This window comes from Ictidomys tridecemlineatus, chromosome 9 (genome assembly GCF_052094955.1).
Source record: "Ictidomys tridecemlineatus isolate mIctTri1 chromosome 9, mIctTri1.hap1, whole genome shotgun sequence".
Classification (NCBI taxonomy): Eukaryota; Metazoa; Chordata; class Mammalia; order Rodentia; family Sciuridae; genus Ictidomys; species Ictidomys tridecemlineatus.
In genome coordinates this window covers 145908281-145927900 of record NC_135485.1, presented here as the reverse complement: position 1 = coordinate 145927900, position 19620 = coordinate 145908281, and the positions used below count along the sequence as shown (strand labels likewise).

At 37.0% G+C, this 19620-nt stretch overlaps 1 protein-coding gene across 6 annotated transcripts in view; it reads left to right on the top strand.

Annotated features, from left to right (window-relative positions):
• Afg2a (AAA ATPase AFG2A) overlaps positions 1-19620 on the top strand; it is a 253129-nt gene that overhangs the window by 4565 nt on the left and 228944 nt on the right. For 5 of the 6 annotated variants that reach the window (XM_078022145.1, XM_078022146.1, XM_078022148.1 and 2 more), the window contains exons 3-9: positions 923-1080; positions 5566-5624; positions 6610-7254; positions 8560-8689; positions 9691-9747; positions 11299-11422; positions 13361-13616. In XM_078022145.1, coding sequence (XP_077878271.1) covers positions 923-1080; positions 5566-5624; positions 6610-7254; positions 8560-8689; positions 9691-9747; positions 11299-11422; positions 13361-13616 — 1429 coding nt within the window. The remainder of the gene's footprint in view (positions 1-922; positions 1081-5565; positions 5625-6609; positions 7255-8559; positions 8690-9690; positions 9748-11298; positions 11423-13360; positions 13617-19620) is intronic. The other variant, XM_078022150.1, reaches the window with a different exon arrangement.

Here is a 19620-nt window from a genome sequence, read left to right as displayed (position 1 = left end):
TCTTGGGAATAGTAGGCCCTAAAATGCCATGTCCTTTTCCTCAGGGATGCAGTGACATACCCTCTGTTTCTCCCGACCTGTTATATTTCCCTGTAGAAGTGTCATTTTGGGCTAAGAAAGAAACCTTTGTTTCTCCTTGCTGCTGTTCACTACTCCTGAGACTCTGAGCCCAGAACCATGGATTTTCAGGAGCTAGGCTTTGTCTCCTGCCTGCCAGCTCTTGCCTCTGCCGTGGCTCCTTTGCTTACTTGTTTCATCTACAGGGGATATTCTGGAAATATTTAAAAATCATTTGTCTGCTGATGGCATCCTTCTCATTCTTTTCATTGTTCTGGGCTCATGTTGTACTTTCAAATCCTTTGCTGTGTCCTGTGGAAGAGAGGACTATAGATGTATGAACTCAAGCCAGGAATCTTCACTCCTCAAACATATAAATTGATGAGATCCACGTTCTGATAAAACTTATATCCCGTGTCTGGATACTTCCTCAGTGTAGTTTAAGTTCAAACCTGGGTTACTTTAAAAAATTCTCTTGCTTTTAATATTTTCCTCATTTTCTTTTTATTACCTGTTAATGTCTTTTTCTTATTTCCTAAATTTACCTTTTGAATTTTCCAACATTTCAATGAGAGTTCACTCCTGATTTTCACAGAGACACAATATTATTTATCCGAATAACTTCATTTTTGTGATCCTATGTAGTATTATTTTATTTTTTGTAAGTGGAATTTATTCTATTGCAGTTTGTACCAGATTGTAAAGACTCTGGTTTAAGAACTGTGTTTTGCAGATTGATGTCCTTAGCTATGCTTAGCATTCTGCTTTATAAGTTGTATTCTAGAAAACAACAATATTTTATAAAATAAATTTGGAAAATATTTTCAAGAAAATTTATTTTCTTGTTTCCTCTCTCTCTGGGCAGGTCTATACAGCCTGGCCAGTGGCAGGATTTCCTGGAGGCAAGGTTGGCCTGAGTGAAGTAGCACAGAAGAATGTGGGTGTGAGGGCTGGCGATGCCATCCGGGTGCAGCCTCTTGTGGGCGCTGTGCTGCAGGCTCAGGAAATGGACTTGGCACTGAGGTTTGATTTCTTTTCCTCCCTTTCATGACTGTATGGTTGGTGCTGCTCAGTAGAAATATGAGAGTCACAAATGTAAGCCACATAACTAATTTTGCATTTTCTAGTAGCCACAAAGAGTAAAGAGAAAGAGGTGAAATGAATCATAACACTATATTTTGTTTAACCATTATATGTAGAATTTTAATGTGTAATAATTATAATAACTACTAATAAGATGTTTTATGTCCTTTTTATCAAAATAAGACTTCAAATTTCAGTGTGCTGTAGGATAAACTTATAGCTTATCCCAATTTGGGTTAGCCACATTTTTTTTTTATTAGTTCTATTCAGTTTTATGTGACAGTAGAAAGCCCTTCAATTCATTATACACAAGTGGAGCAGAATTTTTCACTTCTTTGGTTATGTGTGAAGTAGAGTCACACCATTTGTGCAATCTCGTTCCTAGGGTAATGATGTCCGCCTTATTCCACCATTTTTCCTACCCCCTTATCCCCTTACCCTCTCCTTCCTCTCCCCTTTGCCCCATCCAGAGTTTCTCCACTCAACCCATGCCCCCCACCCCCCATTATTGATTAGCATCCACTTATCAGAGAGAACATTCAGCCCCTGTTTTTTTGGGATTGGCTTATTCACTTAGCAGGATATTGTCCAATTCCATCCATTTACCTGCAAATGCCATAATTTTATTTTCTTTTAAGCTGTGTAATATTCCATGGTATATATGTACCATAGTTTCTTTATCCATCTATCTAGGTTGGTTGAAGGGCATCTAGGTTGGTTTCATAGTTTAGCTATTGTGAATTGAGCTGTTATAAACATTAAAGTGGCTGTGCCACTGTAATATACTATTTTTAAATCCTTTGGGTATAGACCAAGGAGTGGGATAGCTGGGTGGCTGTTGGCCCAATGAGTGAGACAGCACAAGTGGTCCCATTCCAAGTTTTCTGAGGAATCTCCATACTGCTTTCCAGAGTGGTTGCACCAATTGCAGTTCCACCAGTAATGAATTGAATGTACCTTTCTCCCACATCCTCACCAACGCTTATTGTTGTTTGTGTTCTTGATAACTGCCATTCTGACTGGAGTGAGATGAAATCTTAGAGTAGTTTTGATTTGCATTTCTCTAATTATTAGAGATGTTGAACCTTTTTTCATAGATTTGTTGATTGATTGTATATCTTCTTCTGAGAAGTATCTGTTCAGCTCCTTAGCCCATTTATCGATCGGGTTGTTTGGGTTTTTTTTTTTGTGTTAAGTTTTTTGAGTTCTTTATATATCCTGGAGATTAGTACTCTATCTGATGTGCTTCCAGAATGTAAGCGCTCTCTTCACCTCATTGATTGTTTCTTTTGCTGAGAAAAAGCTTTTTAATTTGAGTTCATTCCATTTATTGATTCTTGATTTTATTTCTTGGTGCTTTAGGAGTCTTGTTAAGGAAGTCGGGGCCTAATCCAATGTGATTTGGGCTTTTTCTTCTGTTAGATGTAGGGTTTCTGGGCTAATTCCTAGGTCCTTATTGGATTAGCCACATTTTAAGTACTACAGTGGCCACATGTAGGGACTGGCTATTGGCCCAATGTGTGAGACAGCACAAGTTAAATGAGTACTATGTAATTTAGGGACTAAGGGCTCATGTTCCATGATTAGAACATACCCTGACATTTTAGATCAAAGGAAGTATTATTATTTTTTTTTAAAGAGAGAGTGATGGAGAGAGAGAGAATTTTTTTTTAATATTTAATTTTTAGTTATTGGCGGATACAACATCATTGTTTTGTATGTGGTGCCGAGGATCGAACCCGGGCCTCACGCACGCCAGATGAGCTTCAGCCACATCCCCAGCCCCAAAGGAAGTATTATTGCTGAATTTTTAGCAGTGGTTTTCATGTTGGCTTGGAGCAGAGTCAGGGCTTCTGATTTTTCTTATGGTTGTAAAGAAAGGAGTGGCTTACTGTGAAAATTAAGTTTGAAGACTGCTTGAGAAAAAGACCTGATCATATATTTGAACTCATTGTATTCATTTTAGTAAACAGAGGGTTATTACTATTGAGTTTTAAATGGTCATTCACCAAAGGCTAATTATTCGATTCAACCTAACTTTAAAGTATATTATCTATCCTTTTGAATATTCTGCATCTAATAGGATTTTGACTTAGTTTGTATGTACAGATTTGATTTGAATTCATTTTTTAAAAGCACCTTTTGACCTTAGTAATTATCACCTTAGTAATAATTTTGGGAATGTGTTTACATGAATCACAAAATATTTTGTAGTCATCAGCTTGAGTTTAAAATTTTTTAAAAAAAATTTTTTCGTACTGGGAATTGAACCTTGGCCACTTAACCACTGAGCTACATCCCCACCCTGGTTTATTTTTTAATTTTAACACAGGGTGTTGATAAGTTGCTTAGGGCCTTGCTAAATGCTGAGGCTGATTTTGAATTTGTTATTGTCTAGCCTCAGTCTCCCTAGCTGCTAGGATTACAGGCTTCTATTAACTTCTGAGCTTTCGTTTTGGCACATTTTTTTCCTTTAAAAATAAAACATTCTCAAAGCCTATAATAAGTTTAGTGAACATTAAAAAATCAGAGAGAAAAAACAGTATATGTTGAGCACCAGCTTTATACTAGATGCTTCGTGTATATTGCAAACATACATGCTCACACTTCTCTCGCTTAACACCTTGAAAAGTCTCCTTATTTATCCCATTTTAATAGATTAGGAAATGGGCTCCATGAGGGGAATTAACTTGCCTGATACTTCGTAGGATAGTTGTTGTTGCTCAGCTTAAAGCAGATTAATCATCAGATCATGTCTTAAAAAGGTGCTTCATGCAGAAGTGATCAGTTGACTGGAATTAGCCTTGATTGTGATCTACTACCTAGTCTCACCTCTTGAGGGCAGCAGTCTTAGGTGAATAATGTGAGCCTATTATAGAGGACTACATATTTTAAATGGAATGTTGGTCTATAAAATTTTATTTTAAAAAATCTTACATTTCAAATGAGGCTTCAGTGTATAGACAAGAAAGTTAGTTTTCAGCTAGGAAAATCAGTAATTTGAATCTACTTATATTTTTAGTTGCAACTGAAAAATTACATTAGTAATGTTGGAGCTCCTTCTGGTGGAAATAATTTTATCTGCACCCAATCTATTATAAAAGCAAAACTGGTTATTTAGGTACTTTTACTGTTTTTATACACACACACACACACAAATATATATTTTGTGAAGACATTCTATTCAGAATTTAATAAATAAAATAACTTGGTTCAAAGTTTTATAAACAAATAAACTTAAGCATTTAAGGATATAATTTTCTTATTAGTTTACACACTATTTAATTCAAGAACACTTCCCCGTGTTCTCTTTTGTGTGTAATTATGTCGTCAGTTCTCATTATTTTTGTAGTAGTTATGTTCTGTTGAAGTCTCCTCGTGCACTGTTCCTGGGGGTAAGTATTTGCAAGGATGTGCATATTTACATAGATTGCCATCTTAAATCCTTAAAAAAAAAAAAAAAAAAAAACTCATTCTGGTTTTCCTTACGTTACAAAAGAGGAGGGGAAGATTGTCCAGCAGAGCTGGACAGCTGTTGGTCTCTTGTAGTGCTTATGAATGGAGGAAGAAAATGCTAATGTTTTGAAAACTCTCCAAGAGAAGGCTTCTTTGCAAGTGCAGCACTATTCGGGTGTGCCTACTTCTTGCATTTGAACAAGTAGGAAGACACCTGTAGGACACCTTTATCAATAGAAAGAAGGAGGTCTCATTTTTTCCTCAGGCATGTCCTTTCTCCAGAATAAATTTTCATTGTAGTCATTACTCACTTTTCTCTCTTCAGGTAATGTACTTACAGGATTTAATTTTCTTGAACAGGTAATTTATAAATAGGGATGAAATTGGCTGTGAATAAAAGCCTTTTTCCAAGGTAGGCAAGTGCAAGAAAGGAGTAGGTAGTTGAGGCTGGTATTTTTCATCTTTCTGGTGTGAGTGCGCACGCACACACAGATGTTATTATGGATTATCATACACCCTCCAAGAAGTTATGCACACATGAATTTATATATATATGTGTGTGTGTGTGTGTATGTAGATATGTTTGTATGTATGTGCATATATGTGTATGTAATAAATTAATGTTTTACAAAGCATTTACACTGTGTGCAGTGTTCTCTGACATTTATTCTAATAAAAAAGTGCTTGATGGGACTGACTAAAATGTTCTCATGATGCCCTAATGGATAGAATGTTATATTTTGAAGAACAGTGGTTTTTCACTAAGGTACCAAATTGCAAATATTTTTCTGCTGTAGGAAGTGTCTGAAAATTTTAAGTTATTCCAAAATTGTATGAATCATTCATTTTTCAGGTTGCAAATAAATTATTTTGATGAGGTTTATAATACAACTGTGTAAATATCATTTTATTCCAGTTTAGTTTCTGGTATACCTAATGCTAATTTTTGTCCCTCTCCCCTCTTTATAGTGACAAAGATAGGGAAATTAATGAAGAGGAACTGACTTCTTGTATTCTGAGAAAACTGGGTGAGACTAATGTTTTAAATTGTTTTCTTAAATTTTAAGTGCAATGCTGCAGCAAATAGTGGTTTTTGAGGTCTTACAGATATAGTAGTTTCCTTCCAAATAGCTTAGAGAATATTCCCTTAATGAAGTAACATCCTTTTGAAGCAGGGGATGTCTAACTTTTCTCAGTAAACGGATTCAGCACTGGAAAAATCAAATGGCTTGTTTGTGGACAGGGTCAGGGGTAGGACCAAGGCTTTAACCCCAGCTGAAAGCAATTAGAGAAATAATTAAACTGCTTCTCAAGGCACGTGGACTTCTGGCTGTTGATGGGATCTCAGATCCTGGTGTGTAGAGAGTTTGAAAGAGTCATCTTTTCTGTTTCCAGCTGGTGCTGTCAGTATGTCATAGGGGAATATTAGGCTCTCAGCTTTTTTTTTTTTCTTTCCTTTTTATTTTTTTTCAGTGCTAGGAATTGAACCCAGAATCTCATACAGGGTTGGCAGGTGTTCTACCACTGATCTTACCTCTCCAGGTTTTTTTTTTTTTTTTTTTTTTTTTTTGGCAGCAGGGTCAACATTAAGTTGCCCAGGCTGATCTCATTCTTGTGATCTTTCTGCCTCAGCTTTCACAGTAGCTGGGATTACAGCTGTGTACCACCACAACTGACTAGGTCCTCTCTCTCTCTCTTTTTTAAATGTGTAACTTTTAAAAAAAAATATATTTTTTACATTTGCAGATAAACCTTTATTTCTATTTATTTATATGTGAAGCTGAGAATTAAACTCGGTACCTCACTCATGCTAGGCAAGCACTTTACCACTGAGCTACAACCCCAGCCCCTAGGTCTTTTCTTTTTCATGACAAAAGTGACTTTATTGATACTCCAGTTTTGATTGAGTCTTTTTGGTCAGATAGTTTTGTTAATAGCCAATAAGTTGCTATTAAAGCATTGAATGGGTGAAAAATTTTGTTAACGTGGTTTATTTGTTGAATTGTTTTCCAGATGGCAAGATTGTTTTACCAGGCAACTTTCTGTATTGTACCTTCTATGGACGACTTTGCAAGTTACAAGTTTTGCAAGTGAAAGGGGCAGATGGCATGGTATTGGGAAGGCCTCAGAGTGACTCTGACACTAGTGCACAGGGAATGACCTTTGAACAATCCAGCATGGAAAACAGTAACCTGGATATGTCCTTCCAGCTAAGTCAGTTACATCTGGACGAACCCCAGAGCCCAGCATCGAGAAGTACTCCTTATAAACCTGTTGATGACAGATTTATAAATAAAGCCAATGACATTTCCCTGGATATTACACAGAACTTTGGGGATGGCAGTGGACTTGAGCTAGAGGAAAGCACAGCTCTTAAATGTAGTTTTGAGTCTTCCAGAGAAGGAAATAAGCAGGTTATCAATGAAGAGAGACTGCTAAAATCATCCAGCACTGGAGGGAAGTGCAATACTGACACTTTTTATTTTATTTCTTCCACAACAAGAATCAATCTTACAAAGAGTTGTACAAATTCAAAGGAGCAAGATAACCCATTTAAAGTAACGTACGACATGATAGGAGGTTTAAGCAGTCAGCTGAAAGCAATTAGAGAAATAATTGAACTGCCTCTCAAACAGCCTGAACTTTTCAAGAGTTATGGTATGATATCTTCAGTTTATTGTACCTAGAAGTGTTACTGAAAAGCAGTTGGCTGATTCCAGTTATCTACTGAATGTTCTCTCTCTCTGCCTTAGTTCATTCTGATAAGAGGTGCCTTAGGAGATACCATGCACTGAGCCAGTCTCTATGCCTGGGCTGTGATATGTGTTAGTGACAGCCTTGTGTCTTCTAATAGCATGTAACAGTTGCTTGTGTTGGATCTATAATAAGTATCTTGTCGTGCTAGACCAGCTGTAAAGGTGAAAGAAATAAACTATATTCATATAGGTGGGATAAAATTTTTTTGTTAGGAAGTGTCACTGTGTGCTGATCTCATTGCATTGAGACAATTAGTTAAAGGTTGTAGCAAATTAAGCTAGTCACTTGACTCCTGGCAAACTCAGGTGCCTCTTTCTGGTTTCTAATGGATCCTTTGTTTGTATTTGTGCATGCTATCTCTGTTTATTCCTTTTTATGAATTTTTATGTTTAAAATTGACCCGTGGACCCCAGTGTGGTGGCACATGCTGCTACTGGTGTGGCTGAGGCAGGAGGATCACAAATTTGAGACCTGTCTCAGTAATTTAGTGAAACTGTCTCAAAGTAAAAAAAATAGAGCTGGATGCGGTGACACATGCCTGTAATCCCAGCTCAGGAGGCTGAGGCAGGAAGATCCAGAGTTCAAAGCCAGCTTCAGCAAAAGCTAGGCCTTGAGCAACTCAGTAAGACCCTGTCTCTAAATAAAATACAAAATAGGGCTGGGGATGTGGCTCAGTGGTCGAGTGCCCCTGAGATCAATCCCTGGTACCCAACCCCTGCAAAAAAAAAAAAAAAGACTGGGGATGTAGGACAGTGATGAAGCACTCCTGAATTCAGTCCCTAGTACAAAAACAAAACCAAAAACCACAACCAAACTTTTGGTTTTATATTTTGCTAGTAATGTTTAGCCTCTCCAAGGTAATAGGAAGGAAATCGGTGTTGGTGGCTTGCTTTTGTGTGTGCGTGTTTGATTTTATTTTTGGTCATTGAACTGTGCTGTGCGAGATAAGGCTTGGCAATGTGTGTGCAGTTTTCTACCAGCATACTTCCTTTGCTTTGTGGTCTATAGAGAAAAGAGATATCATTGTGGTGATAGGTATTTGGTATAGTTAATACATCTTTCTGAGGGAGTGGGAGGAGGCCTGACTCTTATTTTAATTTTGTGATGCATGATAAATTTGCATTTGTAACTTGTGTTTGAAGTAGTATGACAGTCTTCATGAGGGTCTTAGTGAAGCTGAATTCAGTGTTCATTTTTTTCTCGTAGGAATTCCAGCTCCTAGAGGAGTGTTACTCTATGGCCCTCCAGGTACTGGGAAGACAATGATTGCCAGGGCTATTGCTAATGAAGTTGGAGCCTATGTTTCTGTAATTAATGGTCCTGAAATTATAAGCAAGTAGGTGTATGACCTGATTAAGTAAATTTAATATTACTAAATATACTTCTTCAAGGTAGCCTTTAAAAGTGGCAGCATGGGGCTGGGGTTGTGGCTCAGTTGTAGAGCGCTCACCTAGCACATGTGAGGCCCTGGGTTCGATCCTCAGCACCACGTAAAAATAAATAAATAAATTAATTAATTAATAAATAAAGTACTGAGTCTACTACAACTAAAAAATAAATATTAAAAAAAAATGGCAGCATGGACAGGGCGCAGTGGACGTACTTATAATCTTACTGGTTCTGGAGGCTTAAGCAGGAGGATCGCAAGTTCAAAGCCAGTTTCAGAAACTTTGGAGATGCCCTAAGCAACTACACAAGACCTGTTGAAATAAAAAATAAAAAGGGCTGGAGATGTGGCTTAGTTGTAAGTGCTCTGGGTTCAAATTCTGGTACCAAAAAAAAAGTGACAGCATGATATTATCTCTGGATAATATATACCTTGGAATATTTTAAATTTGATATATATATATATACACACACACACACATACATACATACACACACATATACACACACACACACATACATACATACACACACATATACACACACACACACACACACATACAGGTATCTAGAATATAAATATATTCATATATATAGATCTATACACATGCATGTACACACATATGTACTGAGGATTGAACCTAGGGTGCTTTACAACTGAGCTACATCCCCAGTCCATTTATTTTTTATTTTGAGACAGGGTCTTGCTAAATTGTTAGGCTGACTTCAAATTCCTGATCCTCCTGCCTCAGTCTCCTGAGTTGCTGGGATTATAGGTGTGTGTCACCATACCTGGTTTGCTTTTTAACACTAATGTATAAAAATTAAATTTGGAAAATAAATATTGAAAGTGCTTATTCTAGAACTGTTTAAAAAGTTAGATTAGCTTTTATATACCAAGATTAAAAAATAAATAAATGGTCCTTGAAAAACATTTGTTATTTGTTACAGATTCTATGGTGAGACCGAAGCAAAGTTACGTCATATATTTGCTGAAGCCACTCTACGGTATTGTTTTTTTATTTTGTGGGGGAAGCACATTTTTTTTTGTTTGTTTGATGTTTTGCTTTTGTTCTTTTTAGATATACATGACAGTAGTTTTTGAGGTTTTGGAATTAATAGTCAAAGCTCCATTAAAGTGAAGTAGTAGTATCTTACACAAAGCATGAGAATAACACAAAAAATAGTGATAGTTCTAGGAATAGATTGTAGACTTAATGAAATTCTGTTTAGTCTATTTCTAATATTGTTTTGGAAGTTTGATAAATTGATAATTAAACTATAGAAAATAGAAGAATTAAAACAGCATTTTTTGCTGAGTCAGTAAGCAAATAAATCTCTGAATTCCTTTAGAGTGTACCTACATTTGATTCTCTTAATAGACTCTATTTTCAAAGTATGCTTAGAGCTTAGTTCTCTTATAAATTCCTTCTGAGGGACAAACCTTGTGCTCTTTAAAAAAATTACCATATTATTCCTGAGTTTAGGTTCCAATGTTAGATTGCAGTATTAGAATATTGTCTGTAACTTGGTCTGATGTAATATTGTTCTTAACATGGCTGTATTTCTACCATTGTTTGGATAGTTAACATCATATTACTGCTTTTTATTTAAAGAACTGCTATTTTAAAGTGCTTTCTTCCCTGTTACACAAAATTACATATAAGAGGCTGTGAGGGGAAAGGGGGAGGGAAACAAGAGAGAGAATTGAACAACAGCAGAGGAGGTAGAGAGGGAAGATGGGAGGGGAGGGGGGATAGTAGGGGATAGGAAAGGTAGCAGAATACAAGTCACTAATATGCCATTATGTAAAAATGAGAGTGTGTAACCGATGTGATTCTGCAATTTGTATTTGGGGTAAAAATGGGAGTTCATAACCCAATTGAGTCAAATGTATGAAAGATGATATATCATGAGCTTTGTAATCTTTTGAACAACCAATAAAAAAAAAGAGGTAAACAATCAGATAAATGAAAAAAAATAAAGTGCTTTCTTCCAGTGTTAGAGATAAAATAAGAATTTTATTGTCCTACTACTGAAAATTTGAGAAGATGGTTTACCTTATTTTTATTATGTATTTGTTGTTAGGTTAATGGTAGTTGGGGTTTCCTTTTGTAAGAGAATTTATGTCTTTATGGCAGAATTGGTCATCTTGAAAGTATTGTTTACGTTGTTTAACAAAAACAAGAGGGCATTCTAGTTTTTGTCCTTTGGGCTTTAGACCTACTCCCAAGGGACAGCATCTCTGTCCTCAGCTTCTGAATTGATCTAGTCATATAACAATTTAGTAGGCATTTGTGGGAGAGTTCTGCCTGGGCATAGATGCTCACCTCAGGAGCAGTAGGCTCTTCCCAGTACTCTGCTTTGTAACCAGGACAGTAGACTAGAATGAGTTGATAAGTTAAATCGGCCGAAGTTAAGCATCTTCACTTTCTAATGCTTTTATCTATAGTATTATTAAATTCTAAATTTGACATGTTGCATTTCAGTTAAAAAATTGAAACTAAAATTAAAAATTAAATGTGAATTAGAGATTTCATATTATGTGTTTGTTTTTAGGCACCCTTCAATTATTTTTATTGATGAACTAGATGCACTTTGCCCTAAAAGAGAAGGAGCTCAGAATGAGGTGGAAAAAAGAGTTGTGGCTTCACTCTTAACATTGATGGATGGCATTGGCTCAGTGAGTACAGTACTAGTACTGATCCTGTGTGGGAAGCAAAAGTGCATGTTCTGGGTCTTTGGGTATTCCAGGATAAGGGGAATGTATCTAGCATAGTAACTAGCTTCAGTAGATTACTTGGAAATTTCTAGGACAATGTAACTTGACATGTTTTCTAACATATAAAATAACATACTGTGATAGTTTTTTTTTGTGATAGGTGGTATTAACCCGAGGCAAAAATCAATAAGGAAGATTCAGCAGTAAATTTTAGGGGATTTTATTTAGAAATTTCATGAGTAAGTCATCTTATTTATGTAAAAACTCTTTCAGATAAGTAAAAGGGATGAGAAAATAATGGACAGAAAGCATTTACTCTGATCACTGGATTCCGTGATGGGATATATACTTTTGTATTAATGAAAACAAGGAAGGGCTAATTCAGAATAGGAATGAAGAAAAATTCTCTGAGTTCTGATATCTGTTAACCAGAAAAATGTATATCTTTGGGCTTTTGTTTTTGGTACCAGGGATTGAACCTAGGGATGCTCTACCACTGAGTTACATTTTTTTATTTTGCAACAGGATCTTCCTAAGTTGCTGAGGCAGGCCTTGAACTTGCAATCCTCCTGCCTTAGCTTCCCTGAGTCTCTGGGATTAAAGGTGTGCACCACCATGCTCAGCTCAGAAAAATGTACTTCTTGGGCCAGAGTATAAATAACTAAAGTTTTTAGAATCATGATATGTTAAAGCCAAAAGAAATTTTAGAAATTATGTAGATCCTGCTCTTCTTGGTGCATATTAAATAAGTGGATAATTAAAAGGTTTTTACTGCTTACTGGTAGAAACTGAACATGTGGTAATAATGTGAATGCTTGGTATTTGGTCAGTTGGATATCACTATTAAGTACACCAACTCTCTTTGTTTATGGTTGACTATAATTTCACCCTCATGGCAAATGTAGAGAGCTGTATTATAATTAGAGGGACCCAGGGGAAGAGTGAATCCACTAGCAGGCCCCATGTGGAAGGATCTCAGTTGCAGGGTCTTTCTGCTACCCCCTCTTTTCTGCTGTGGAATAAGCCGACTGCACTGATGTTCTTGCTTTTGGACACTACTGGAAGTACCACACTGATGTTATAGTATGAAAATATTTGTACTCCTAAATTCATGGTTCATGAATTCACACTGGTTTATTTTCTGTTGGCACATTTAGAATAATTGATGAGGTTTGAGTTTTATATAAATCACATTCCACTTATGCTGGTCTTTGTGAAATGACCATCTAAGTAAAATGCTGGGTAATACCTAGGGGTGCCTGATCATGATTATTGTTCTTTATAAATTGTTCTTAATTTCAATTTCAGAGTAAAAATCCTTATGTATTCAAGGGTGTCTGTTATTAGTTGTATTATTGTCTGTATTTTCAGAAAGTTAAAAATTTATTATTATAAGAAAGAAAACAGTTTGTATATAAGGAAGACTTTCTAATGGAGCTTTGTTCTCTTTGAGTAACATCAGTTCATCATCTTTTTTTCCAAGTAGGGAAAATTATTTAATTAAAACAATTAAATGAAACATGTAATTTAATGCAATTATTTATGATAATGATATGGTTAAGATGGTAGAAGTCAGAGAAACATCTTTTAATTGATGGAGAGGTAAGTGTTGGAAAGCTTTCTAGGGGAAGGATTTAGACTGAACTTGGAAAAATGTGGAATAAAAGTATAACAAATCTATTACAAATAATAAATAGGTAACAGGACCTAAAGTTAAGACTTAATAGCCTGAATGGTTCTATTCATTCTTAATAAATAGGTAACAGGACCTAAAGTTAAGACTTAATAGCCTGAATGGTTCTATTCATTCTTATCTACGTAGCCAGTGTCTACCTCCATATATATATATTTTCGAAGTCTTAGAAAATTATGCAACTTATTTTCATTTTATTTTGTTAGGAAGGAAGTGAAGGACAAGTGTTAGTACTTGGGGCCACAAATCGCCCTCAAGCATTAGATGCTGCACTCCGAAGACCTGGACGATTTGATAAAGAGATTGAGATTGGAGTTCCTAATGCTCAGGACCGGCTGGATATTCTCCAGAAGCTGCTTCAAAGGGTTCCCCATTTGCTCACTGAAGCTGAACTGCTCCAGCTGGCAAATAGTGCTCACGGCTATGTTGGAGCTGACCTGAAAGCCTTGTGCAATGAGGCAGGTAAGAGTGTTTGGCAGTGAGGCGTCTGTGCCTGTGGGCTTTCCTCTGGTTCACACGTTGATCATTTACCTTTCACTTTTTATTTTTTTGGTACTGGGAATTGAACCCAAGGGTGCTTTACCACTGAACTATATATCCCTAGCCCTTTTTATTTATCTTATTTACTTTGAGACGGGCCTTGCTGAATTGCTGAGGGGTTCATGATATTGCTGAGACTGGTCTTGAACTAGTTATCCTCCTGCCTTAGCCTCCTGAGTTGCTGGAATTATGGGTGTGTGCCACTTTCCTCAGCACATCTCACTCATTGTTTAATGGAAATAATTTTTTTCTAATTATAAAGTATGTTTATTGAAAAGAATTATCTCTGCTAAGATTAGATGCTATTAAATCATGCTATAAAAAAGTGAAAAAAAAATAAAGTATGTTTATTAAAAAACATAATGATTTAGAAGACTATAAAATGAATGGAAATTACTTTTATTCCTCCTAAAGATCACTACTTTTATGGTATATATCCTTCAAGATCTTTTCTGAGTGGCGTGCACATACATGTATGTACACACATATATCACCAGCTGCACAGGTGGTAGTATGGATGATGAAAGTATTCATTGATATTGTGCTGTGGAAATTAGGTAAATCTGTCTACAGGAAGATCACAGTTTTCCTTGAGCAGCTTAGTATATGTTGAAGTGCTGAAAAAGTACTCAAAAAGTCTATGCTATAGAGTGTATTTACCTTTAACAGTGTTTAAGGGTTGTTATTAGTTGCCTACTTAAGAACTTGACCATGGAATAACTGTAGTTACTTTTGGAAGTTTTAAGACCTTTTAATGTTTGCACAGTTTTTTTTTTTTTTTTAACTTAATGCCATGACATTTTGTTTTCTTAAATCAGAAAAGTAAACCCAGAATTTCTAGGATAGATGTCCTAGGTGAGCACCAGAAAGGGGTCCTGGCTAGGGTGAGGCAGGCATCAGGCTATAGGGTCCATGGGGCAGGAAGACCTTGTAGACAGCTGGGGTCCTCACAAGCAATGAGCAGGGGAAAGGCCAGGCCTCAGTTGATGTGGCTTGGGCTTGGAATCAGGGGATTCCTGCTCTCTCCTTCCCATGAATAGCACTGGTTTATGAGGTGGCTATTCATCCACTTGACTCTAGCTTATTCTTAGTCCAGGGACCCTTAGGTGGCCAAAGCTGCCTTTGCAGGGCTGGCCACAGCTAGCACCCTGGACTTCCCCAAAGCCTAGAGACAGGTAGTGCCCAGGCTCTTCCCTCCTCAGACATGGACTCCTTTATTGGCTCACTCTACCCTGGGACTCCAGGAGACCAGAGTGTGGAGCTGCCCTGAGGGGTCTGGGACTAGGGGTGGGCAGCCTGTAGAATAGAAAGGGGCGTGACCCAGAGTCCTGGGGGGAGTTCTGTCCAGCTGGGGGCAGCCAACAGCTGACAGGCTACTTGGGTGGAGAGTGGAGAATGGCACAGACTGGTTCTCTAGCCCTTCCATAGACAGTTCCCCTGCACCCTGCAGCTCTCCCTGGTGTGGAGACCCAAAAACTACCCCGTCAGAACCTCTACTTCAGTGGGGGCAGAACCCTAAGAGGTGGGGTGGCAACTCCTGGGTCAGCACCCCTGTGTTTGCAGTTTTTCAGAGTAATTTTAATTATGGAAAATTCAGGACAGTTTATTTATTTATTTTTTTGGCATGGTTTTGAGGATTGAACCTAAGGGTTCTTTACCAAAATTGTGACAGTTTTAATAAGTTGTTGAAATATTCAGTATTTGATCCAGTAAGTAAGAATTTATTGAAAAAAAAATGATAGTTTTTGTTGGTTTGGAAAGGCTATGTTTGTTTCCTACTGACTTTTAAAGGCAGGGCACATACTGAGCCAGTAATCTATACTCCTTAAATATGTTCTTTTCACTGTGTTGGCATATATTTTTAAGTCCTTTTATACTTTGAAGGAATTTTTTTTTTTTTTTTTTTTGTATTGGGGATTGAACCCAGGGACACTTAACCACTGAGCCATAACCACAACCCTTTTTATTTTTTATTTTGAGACAAGGTCTCGCCAAGTTGCTGAGGGCCTCACAAAGTTAGGCATTTTTTCCAGTTGTAGTATTCTGTTTTTCCCATAAGGTGTTTCAAAGAATATCTAATTCTTACAGTGATGGAAGACATTAAATTCTTGAAGTGGAGACCTGTTTATTTTAGAGCTGTCGTTTCAGAAATTTAATAACTTTTTTTTTTGATTCATAGTTGTCTATATGTTAGTGGCTTTGAAGACCTGTCCATTAGTCCTTTCAGTCTTTTAATTTGGACTGATGGGTTTATGAAAAGTGGTTAAAGAAGACAGGAAAAGAAAACTTGGGAGATATTTAGGAATTTTTTAATTCTTACTCTTAAAATGGAGAAAATCAATTGTATTTCACTCTTCTTGATTATTACCACAATTCCAGGCTAGAGGATTAATAGCTGTGGAAACTATAGGCAGTATAGATTACCTAGGTGAATGTTAACATTTTCTTCAGCACATTATGGTATAGGACTAGACCCCATATGTCCAGCTTCTGTGCTGCTAGCTTCCTGGGGAGGGGTGGGCCTGGGTTAGAATTAACTTCTCAGGGACTAAGTCACAGATGTGTTAGTAGGCTGCTTTGCTCTTTTTTTAAAATTTTTTAAAAAATTGTAGATGGACATAATACCTTTATTTAGGTTTTTTTTTTTTTTTTTTGTTTGTTTTTTTTAATGTGGTGCTGGGGATCGAACCCAGTGCCTCATATGTGCTAGGCAAGCACTCTACCACTGAGCCACAGCCCCAGCCCAGCTACCTTGCTTTTTTCATCCTGTTAGGTGATCCCGAAGAGTCTGAATTACTGTTGCTTTGGACCTTCCCATGGCATCAAGGCAGGGATTCAGTCTTTAAAATCTTTATCAGATAAGTTTTGACTTTCTAGTAGATAGTATACACTATAGAAAATATAGTGTATAATATCTGGGATTCTTGCTTTCCAGAAAACAGTTCGATGAAAAAAAGAGATTCATGATCATCTACTAATACAGTAATGAATACTCATAAAAGTATGAAAAATGTATTGACGTTTTCAGTGGAAAAGGAATTGCTGGGGTTAATAGAAAAAATGACTTCTGAGAAGAAGTTAAAAAAAGGTAGTTTATGGGCAGGTGAGTGAGAAGGTATGAAAGGGAAAACATTCAGACTCAGAGATTTCACAGCTAGTGTGTGGCAGTGTTGGAATTTAATCCCAAATCATCTTCAAACCTGTGTTCTTTATCCAAATTAAAAAATAAAGCATTTTTTCACAGTGGTGTAGGGCTTTAAGATTTAATATTAGCCTGCAAAACTAAGGATAGACTCAGTTTATAAAGGAGATAATATCGAGATATTATTTTCTGTCTTCCTTTCTGTAAACTAATCATTTCCCACAGTCTAGCAATGATTCAGACTGTGAAAAAGTAGTCTTTAGAAAGATTGGCGGTATAGTGTCCATAAGGGAAAATATATGTGATTTTTGTGTGTGCTATCTTGAATACTAGTGTGTGTGTAGAGTTATTAATACTATTCACTTAATTTTTATAGCAGAAAAAATTTGAGAATAGTGTGTCAGGATGATTTTCAAGGAATTTTTCCCAAGGGCAGGATGATACAGTGGAGAAGTAGTTTTGAGGTAGGGTTGGACAAATTTACTTTTAAAATGAGGCTTGTGATCTTAGGCAAGTTTTGTGCCTTATCTGAGCTTTAGTTTTCTCTACTTGTAAATAGAAGGGTTGGGACACATGACATTTTAGTGCCCTTATGGCTATGGCATTCCCTGGACTTAAGGAAAAACAAAGAAATGAACAAAATAAAAAGGGGGAAGAGGATAGAAATAATAAGTCAAGAGGAAGGGAAAAGATAATAGAAATACCCAAGTTACTTGCTGAGTTTGTCCTGGCTAAATTGGCTACTTTCCTACCTGTGACCTTTCCTCCGTCCCTGGACTGGACTTTTGTAGAACAGGTTCTGAGTGCTTGGTAATCCCAGAAAGGTGGGACAGTGAGGAACCTTTAAAAATGTCTGTGATTTTCCTGAACATTTCCAGTCTGATTTTGTGTTCTCACTAATAGATTTCTTAGCTTTGGCTCTGCCTCTAGACTTAACCACATTCTGTTTGAAGTAAGGGCTTTTCAGGAGACATTTCCTTTGCTTCCTGGTTTGCTGTGCCTTGGTGGAATGCTGGAGCATGCCCACTGGCATGTCTGGGTGGTTAAGGCACCAACACCAAGTTCATCAGTTGGGACAGTAAGACTCCATCTCCAGGAAATCTGTCTCTGGCTGTCGTAAGTGCATTCTGTCTCTGTTATTCATTCTTCCTCACAGGGAAGGGTTATTTGACATGTCCTTCATTCAGGATGGATCACTTGGAGCATATCAGAATCAGCTGTACTGAAACAGATTGCTGAGCACCCCCAGAGTTTCTGATTCAGTGGATCTGGGCTGTTATCTGAGAATTTACATCACATTCCCATTGCGGACTTACTTAGGTAAGGGAGGTAGGAAAATGGAATCAGGATTTATGTTTCCTGAATGATTTTGAAGCAGCCACTCTTACCCTTGATGTGATCAGGCATTTGAGTCATTAATTTAGGTAAATGGTTATCCAACTGAAACACCTATCAGAATCACTTGGAAGCTTATTAAATCATAGTTCTGGCTGGGTGCAGAGGCGCACACCTGTAATCCCAGCAGTTCGGAAGGCTAAACCAAGATGATTATTAGTTCATAGCCAGCCTCAGCAACTTAGGGAGGCCCTAAGCAACTTGGTGAGATACTGTCTCCAAATAAAAAATAAAAAGGACTGGGGATATGGCTCAGTGGGTTCATTCCCCAATACCAAAAGAAAAAGAAAAACCTGAAAAAATTATAGTTCTAGGTTCTAGCTCAATGATTCAGTAAATCCAGGTGGGGCCCAATAATTTGCATTTTTAAGAAGCTTGCTGGTGACATCCCTGCTGCTGGTCCATCTAGGCCAATCAGCTACTTGGTATTTGAAGAGTCTCTGAAACTGACTTCAGTAACGGGATTAAATATAGGGAGTGCAGTCCTCTGACTACAGAGTCTTTCTGTGATAGTAATGTATTGTTTCAAACTATATTGTGGATCTTTCCCATTCAAGGAGAAAATGAGTGTTCAAATTTGCCTTGCAGTTATGTATAATGATTCTGAATAAAATTTTAAAATGGCAAATAATTCTGAAAGAAAGGAAATCCACAAGTAAGGAAACAAGAATTAATAATTCAGAATACAGATTAAAACGTGGACATGTGTTTTTTCCTAGAACATCTACTTGCCTATGATTTGTGGACCTGTGTGTTCTTTGTTCTTTTTATGTAGTCTTTGATGGTTTTCCCTTCTCCTGGACTACTGTGGAAGCCCTGCTTTTTAAACCAAAGTTGTGCACTGATACCTACTAATAGGAACTAAAGAGATTCAGAATTCTAAAACATGCAGAACTGTTTCCTGACAGTTTCTGTAATCTAAAGGTCATTGTTGGTGGGGTAATAATATAAAATCTAAATGGTATATATGTAGATTGAGCATGCTTTTCTAGAGGATAGATGATTTTCAGACTCTTGAATTTTGTAAGAATGACACTGCATCTTTTAAAAAAAATATTCATTTGTTCTAATTAGTTATACGATAGCAGAATGCTTTTTGATTCATAATACACAAATGGAGCACAGTTTTTTATTTCTCTGGTTGTATGTGAATTAGATTCACACCCACCCTTTGTGTCATCATACGTGTACCTGGGGTAATGTTTGTCTCATTCTACCATCTTTTCTACTCCCGATCCGCTATCCACTTTGTCCTATCCAAAGTTCCTCCAACCCACGGCCCCGCCCTCCCTGCCCCCTCACACATTATGGATCAGCATCCATGTCAGAGAAATTTGGCCTTTGATTTTTTGGGATTGGCTAACTTCACTTAGCAAGATATTCACCAAC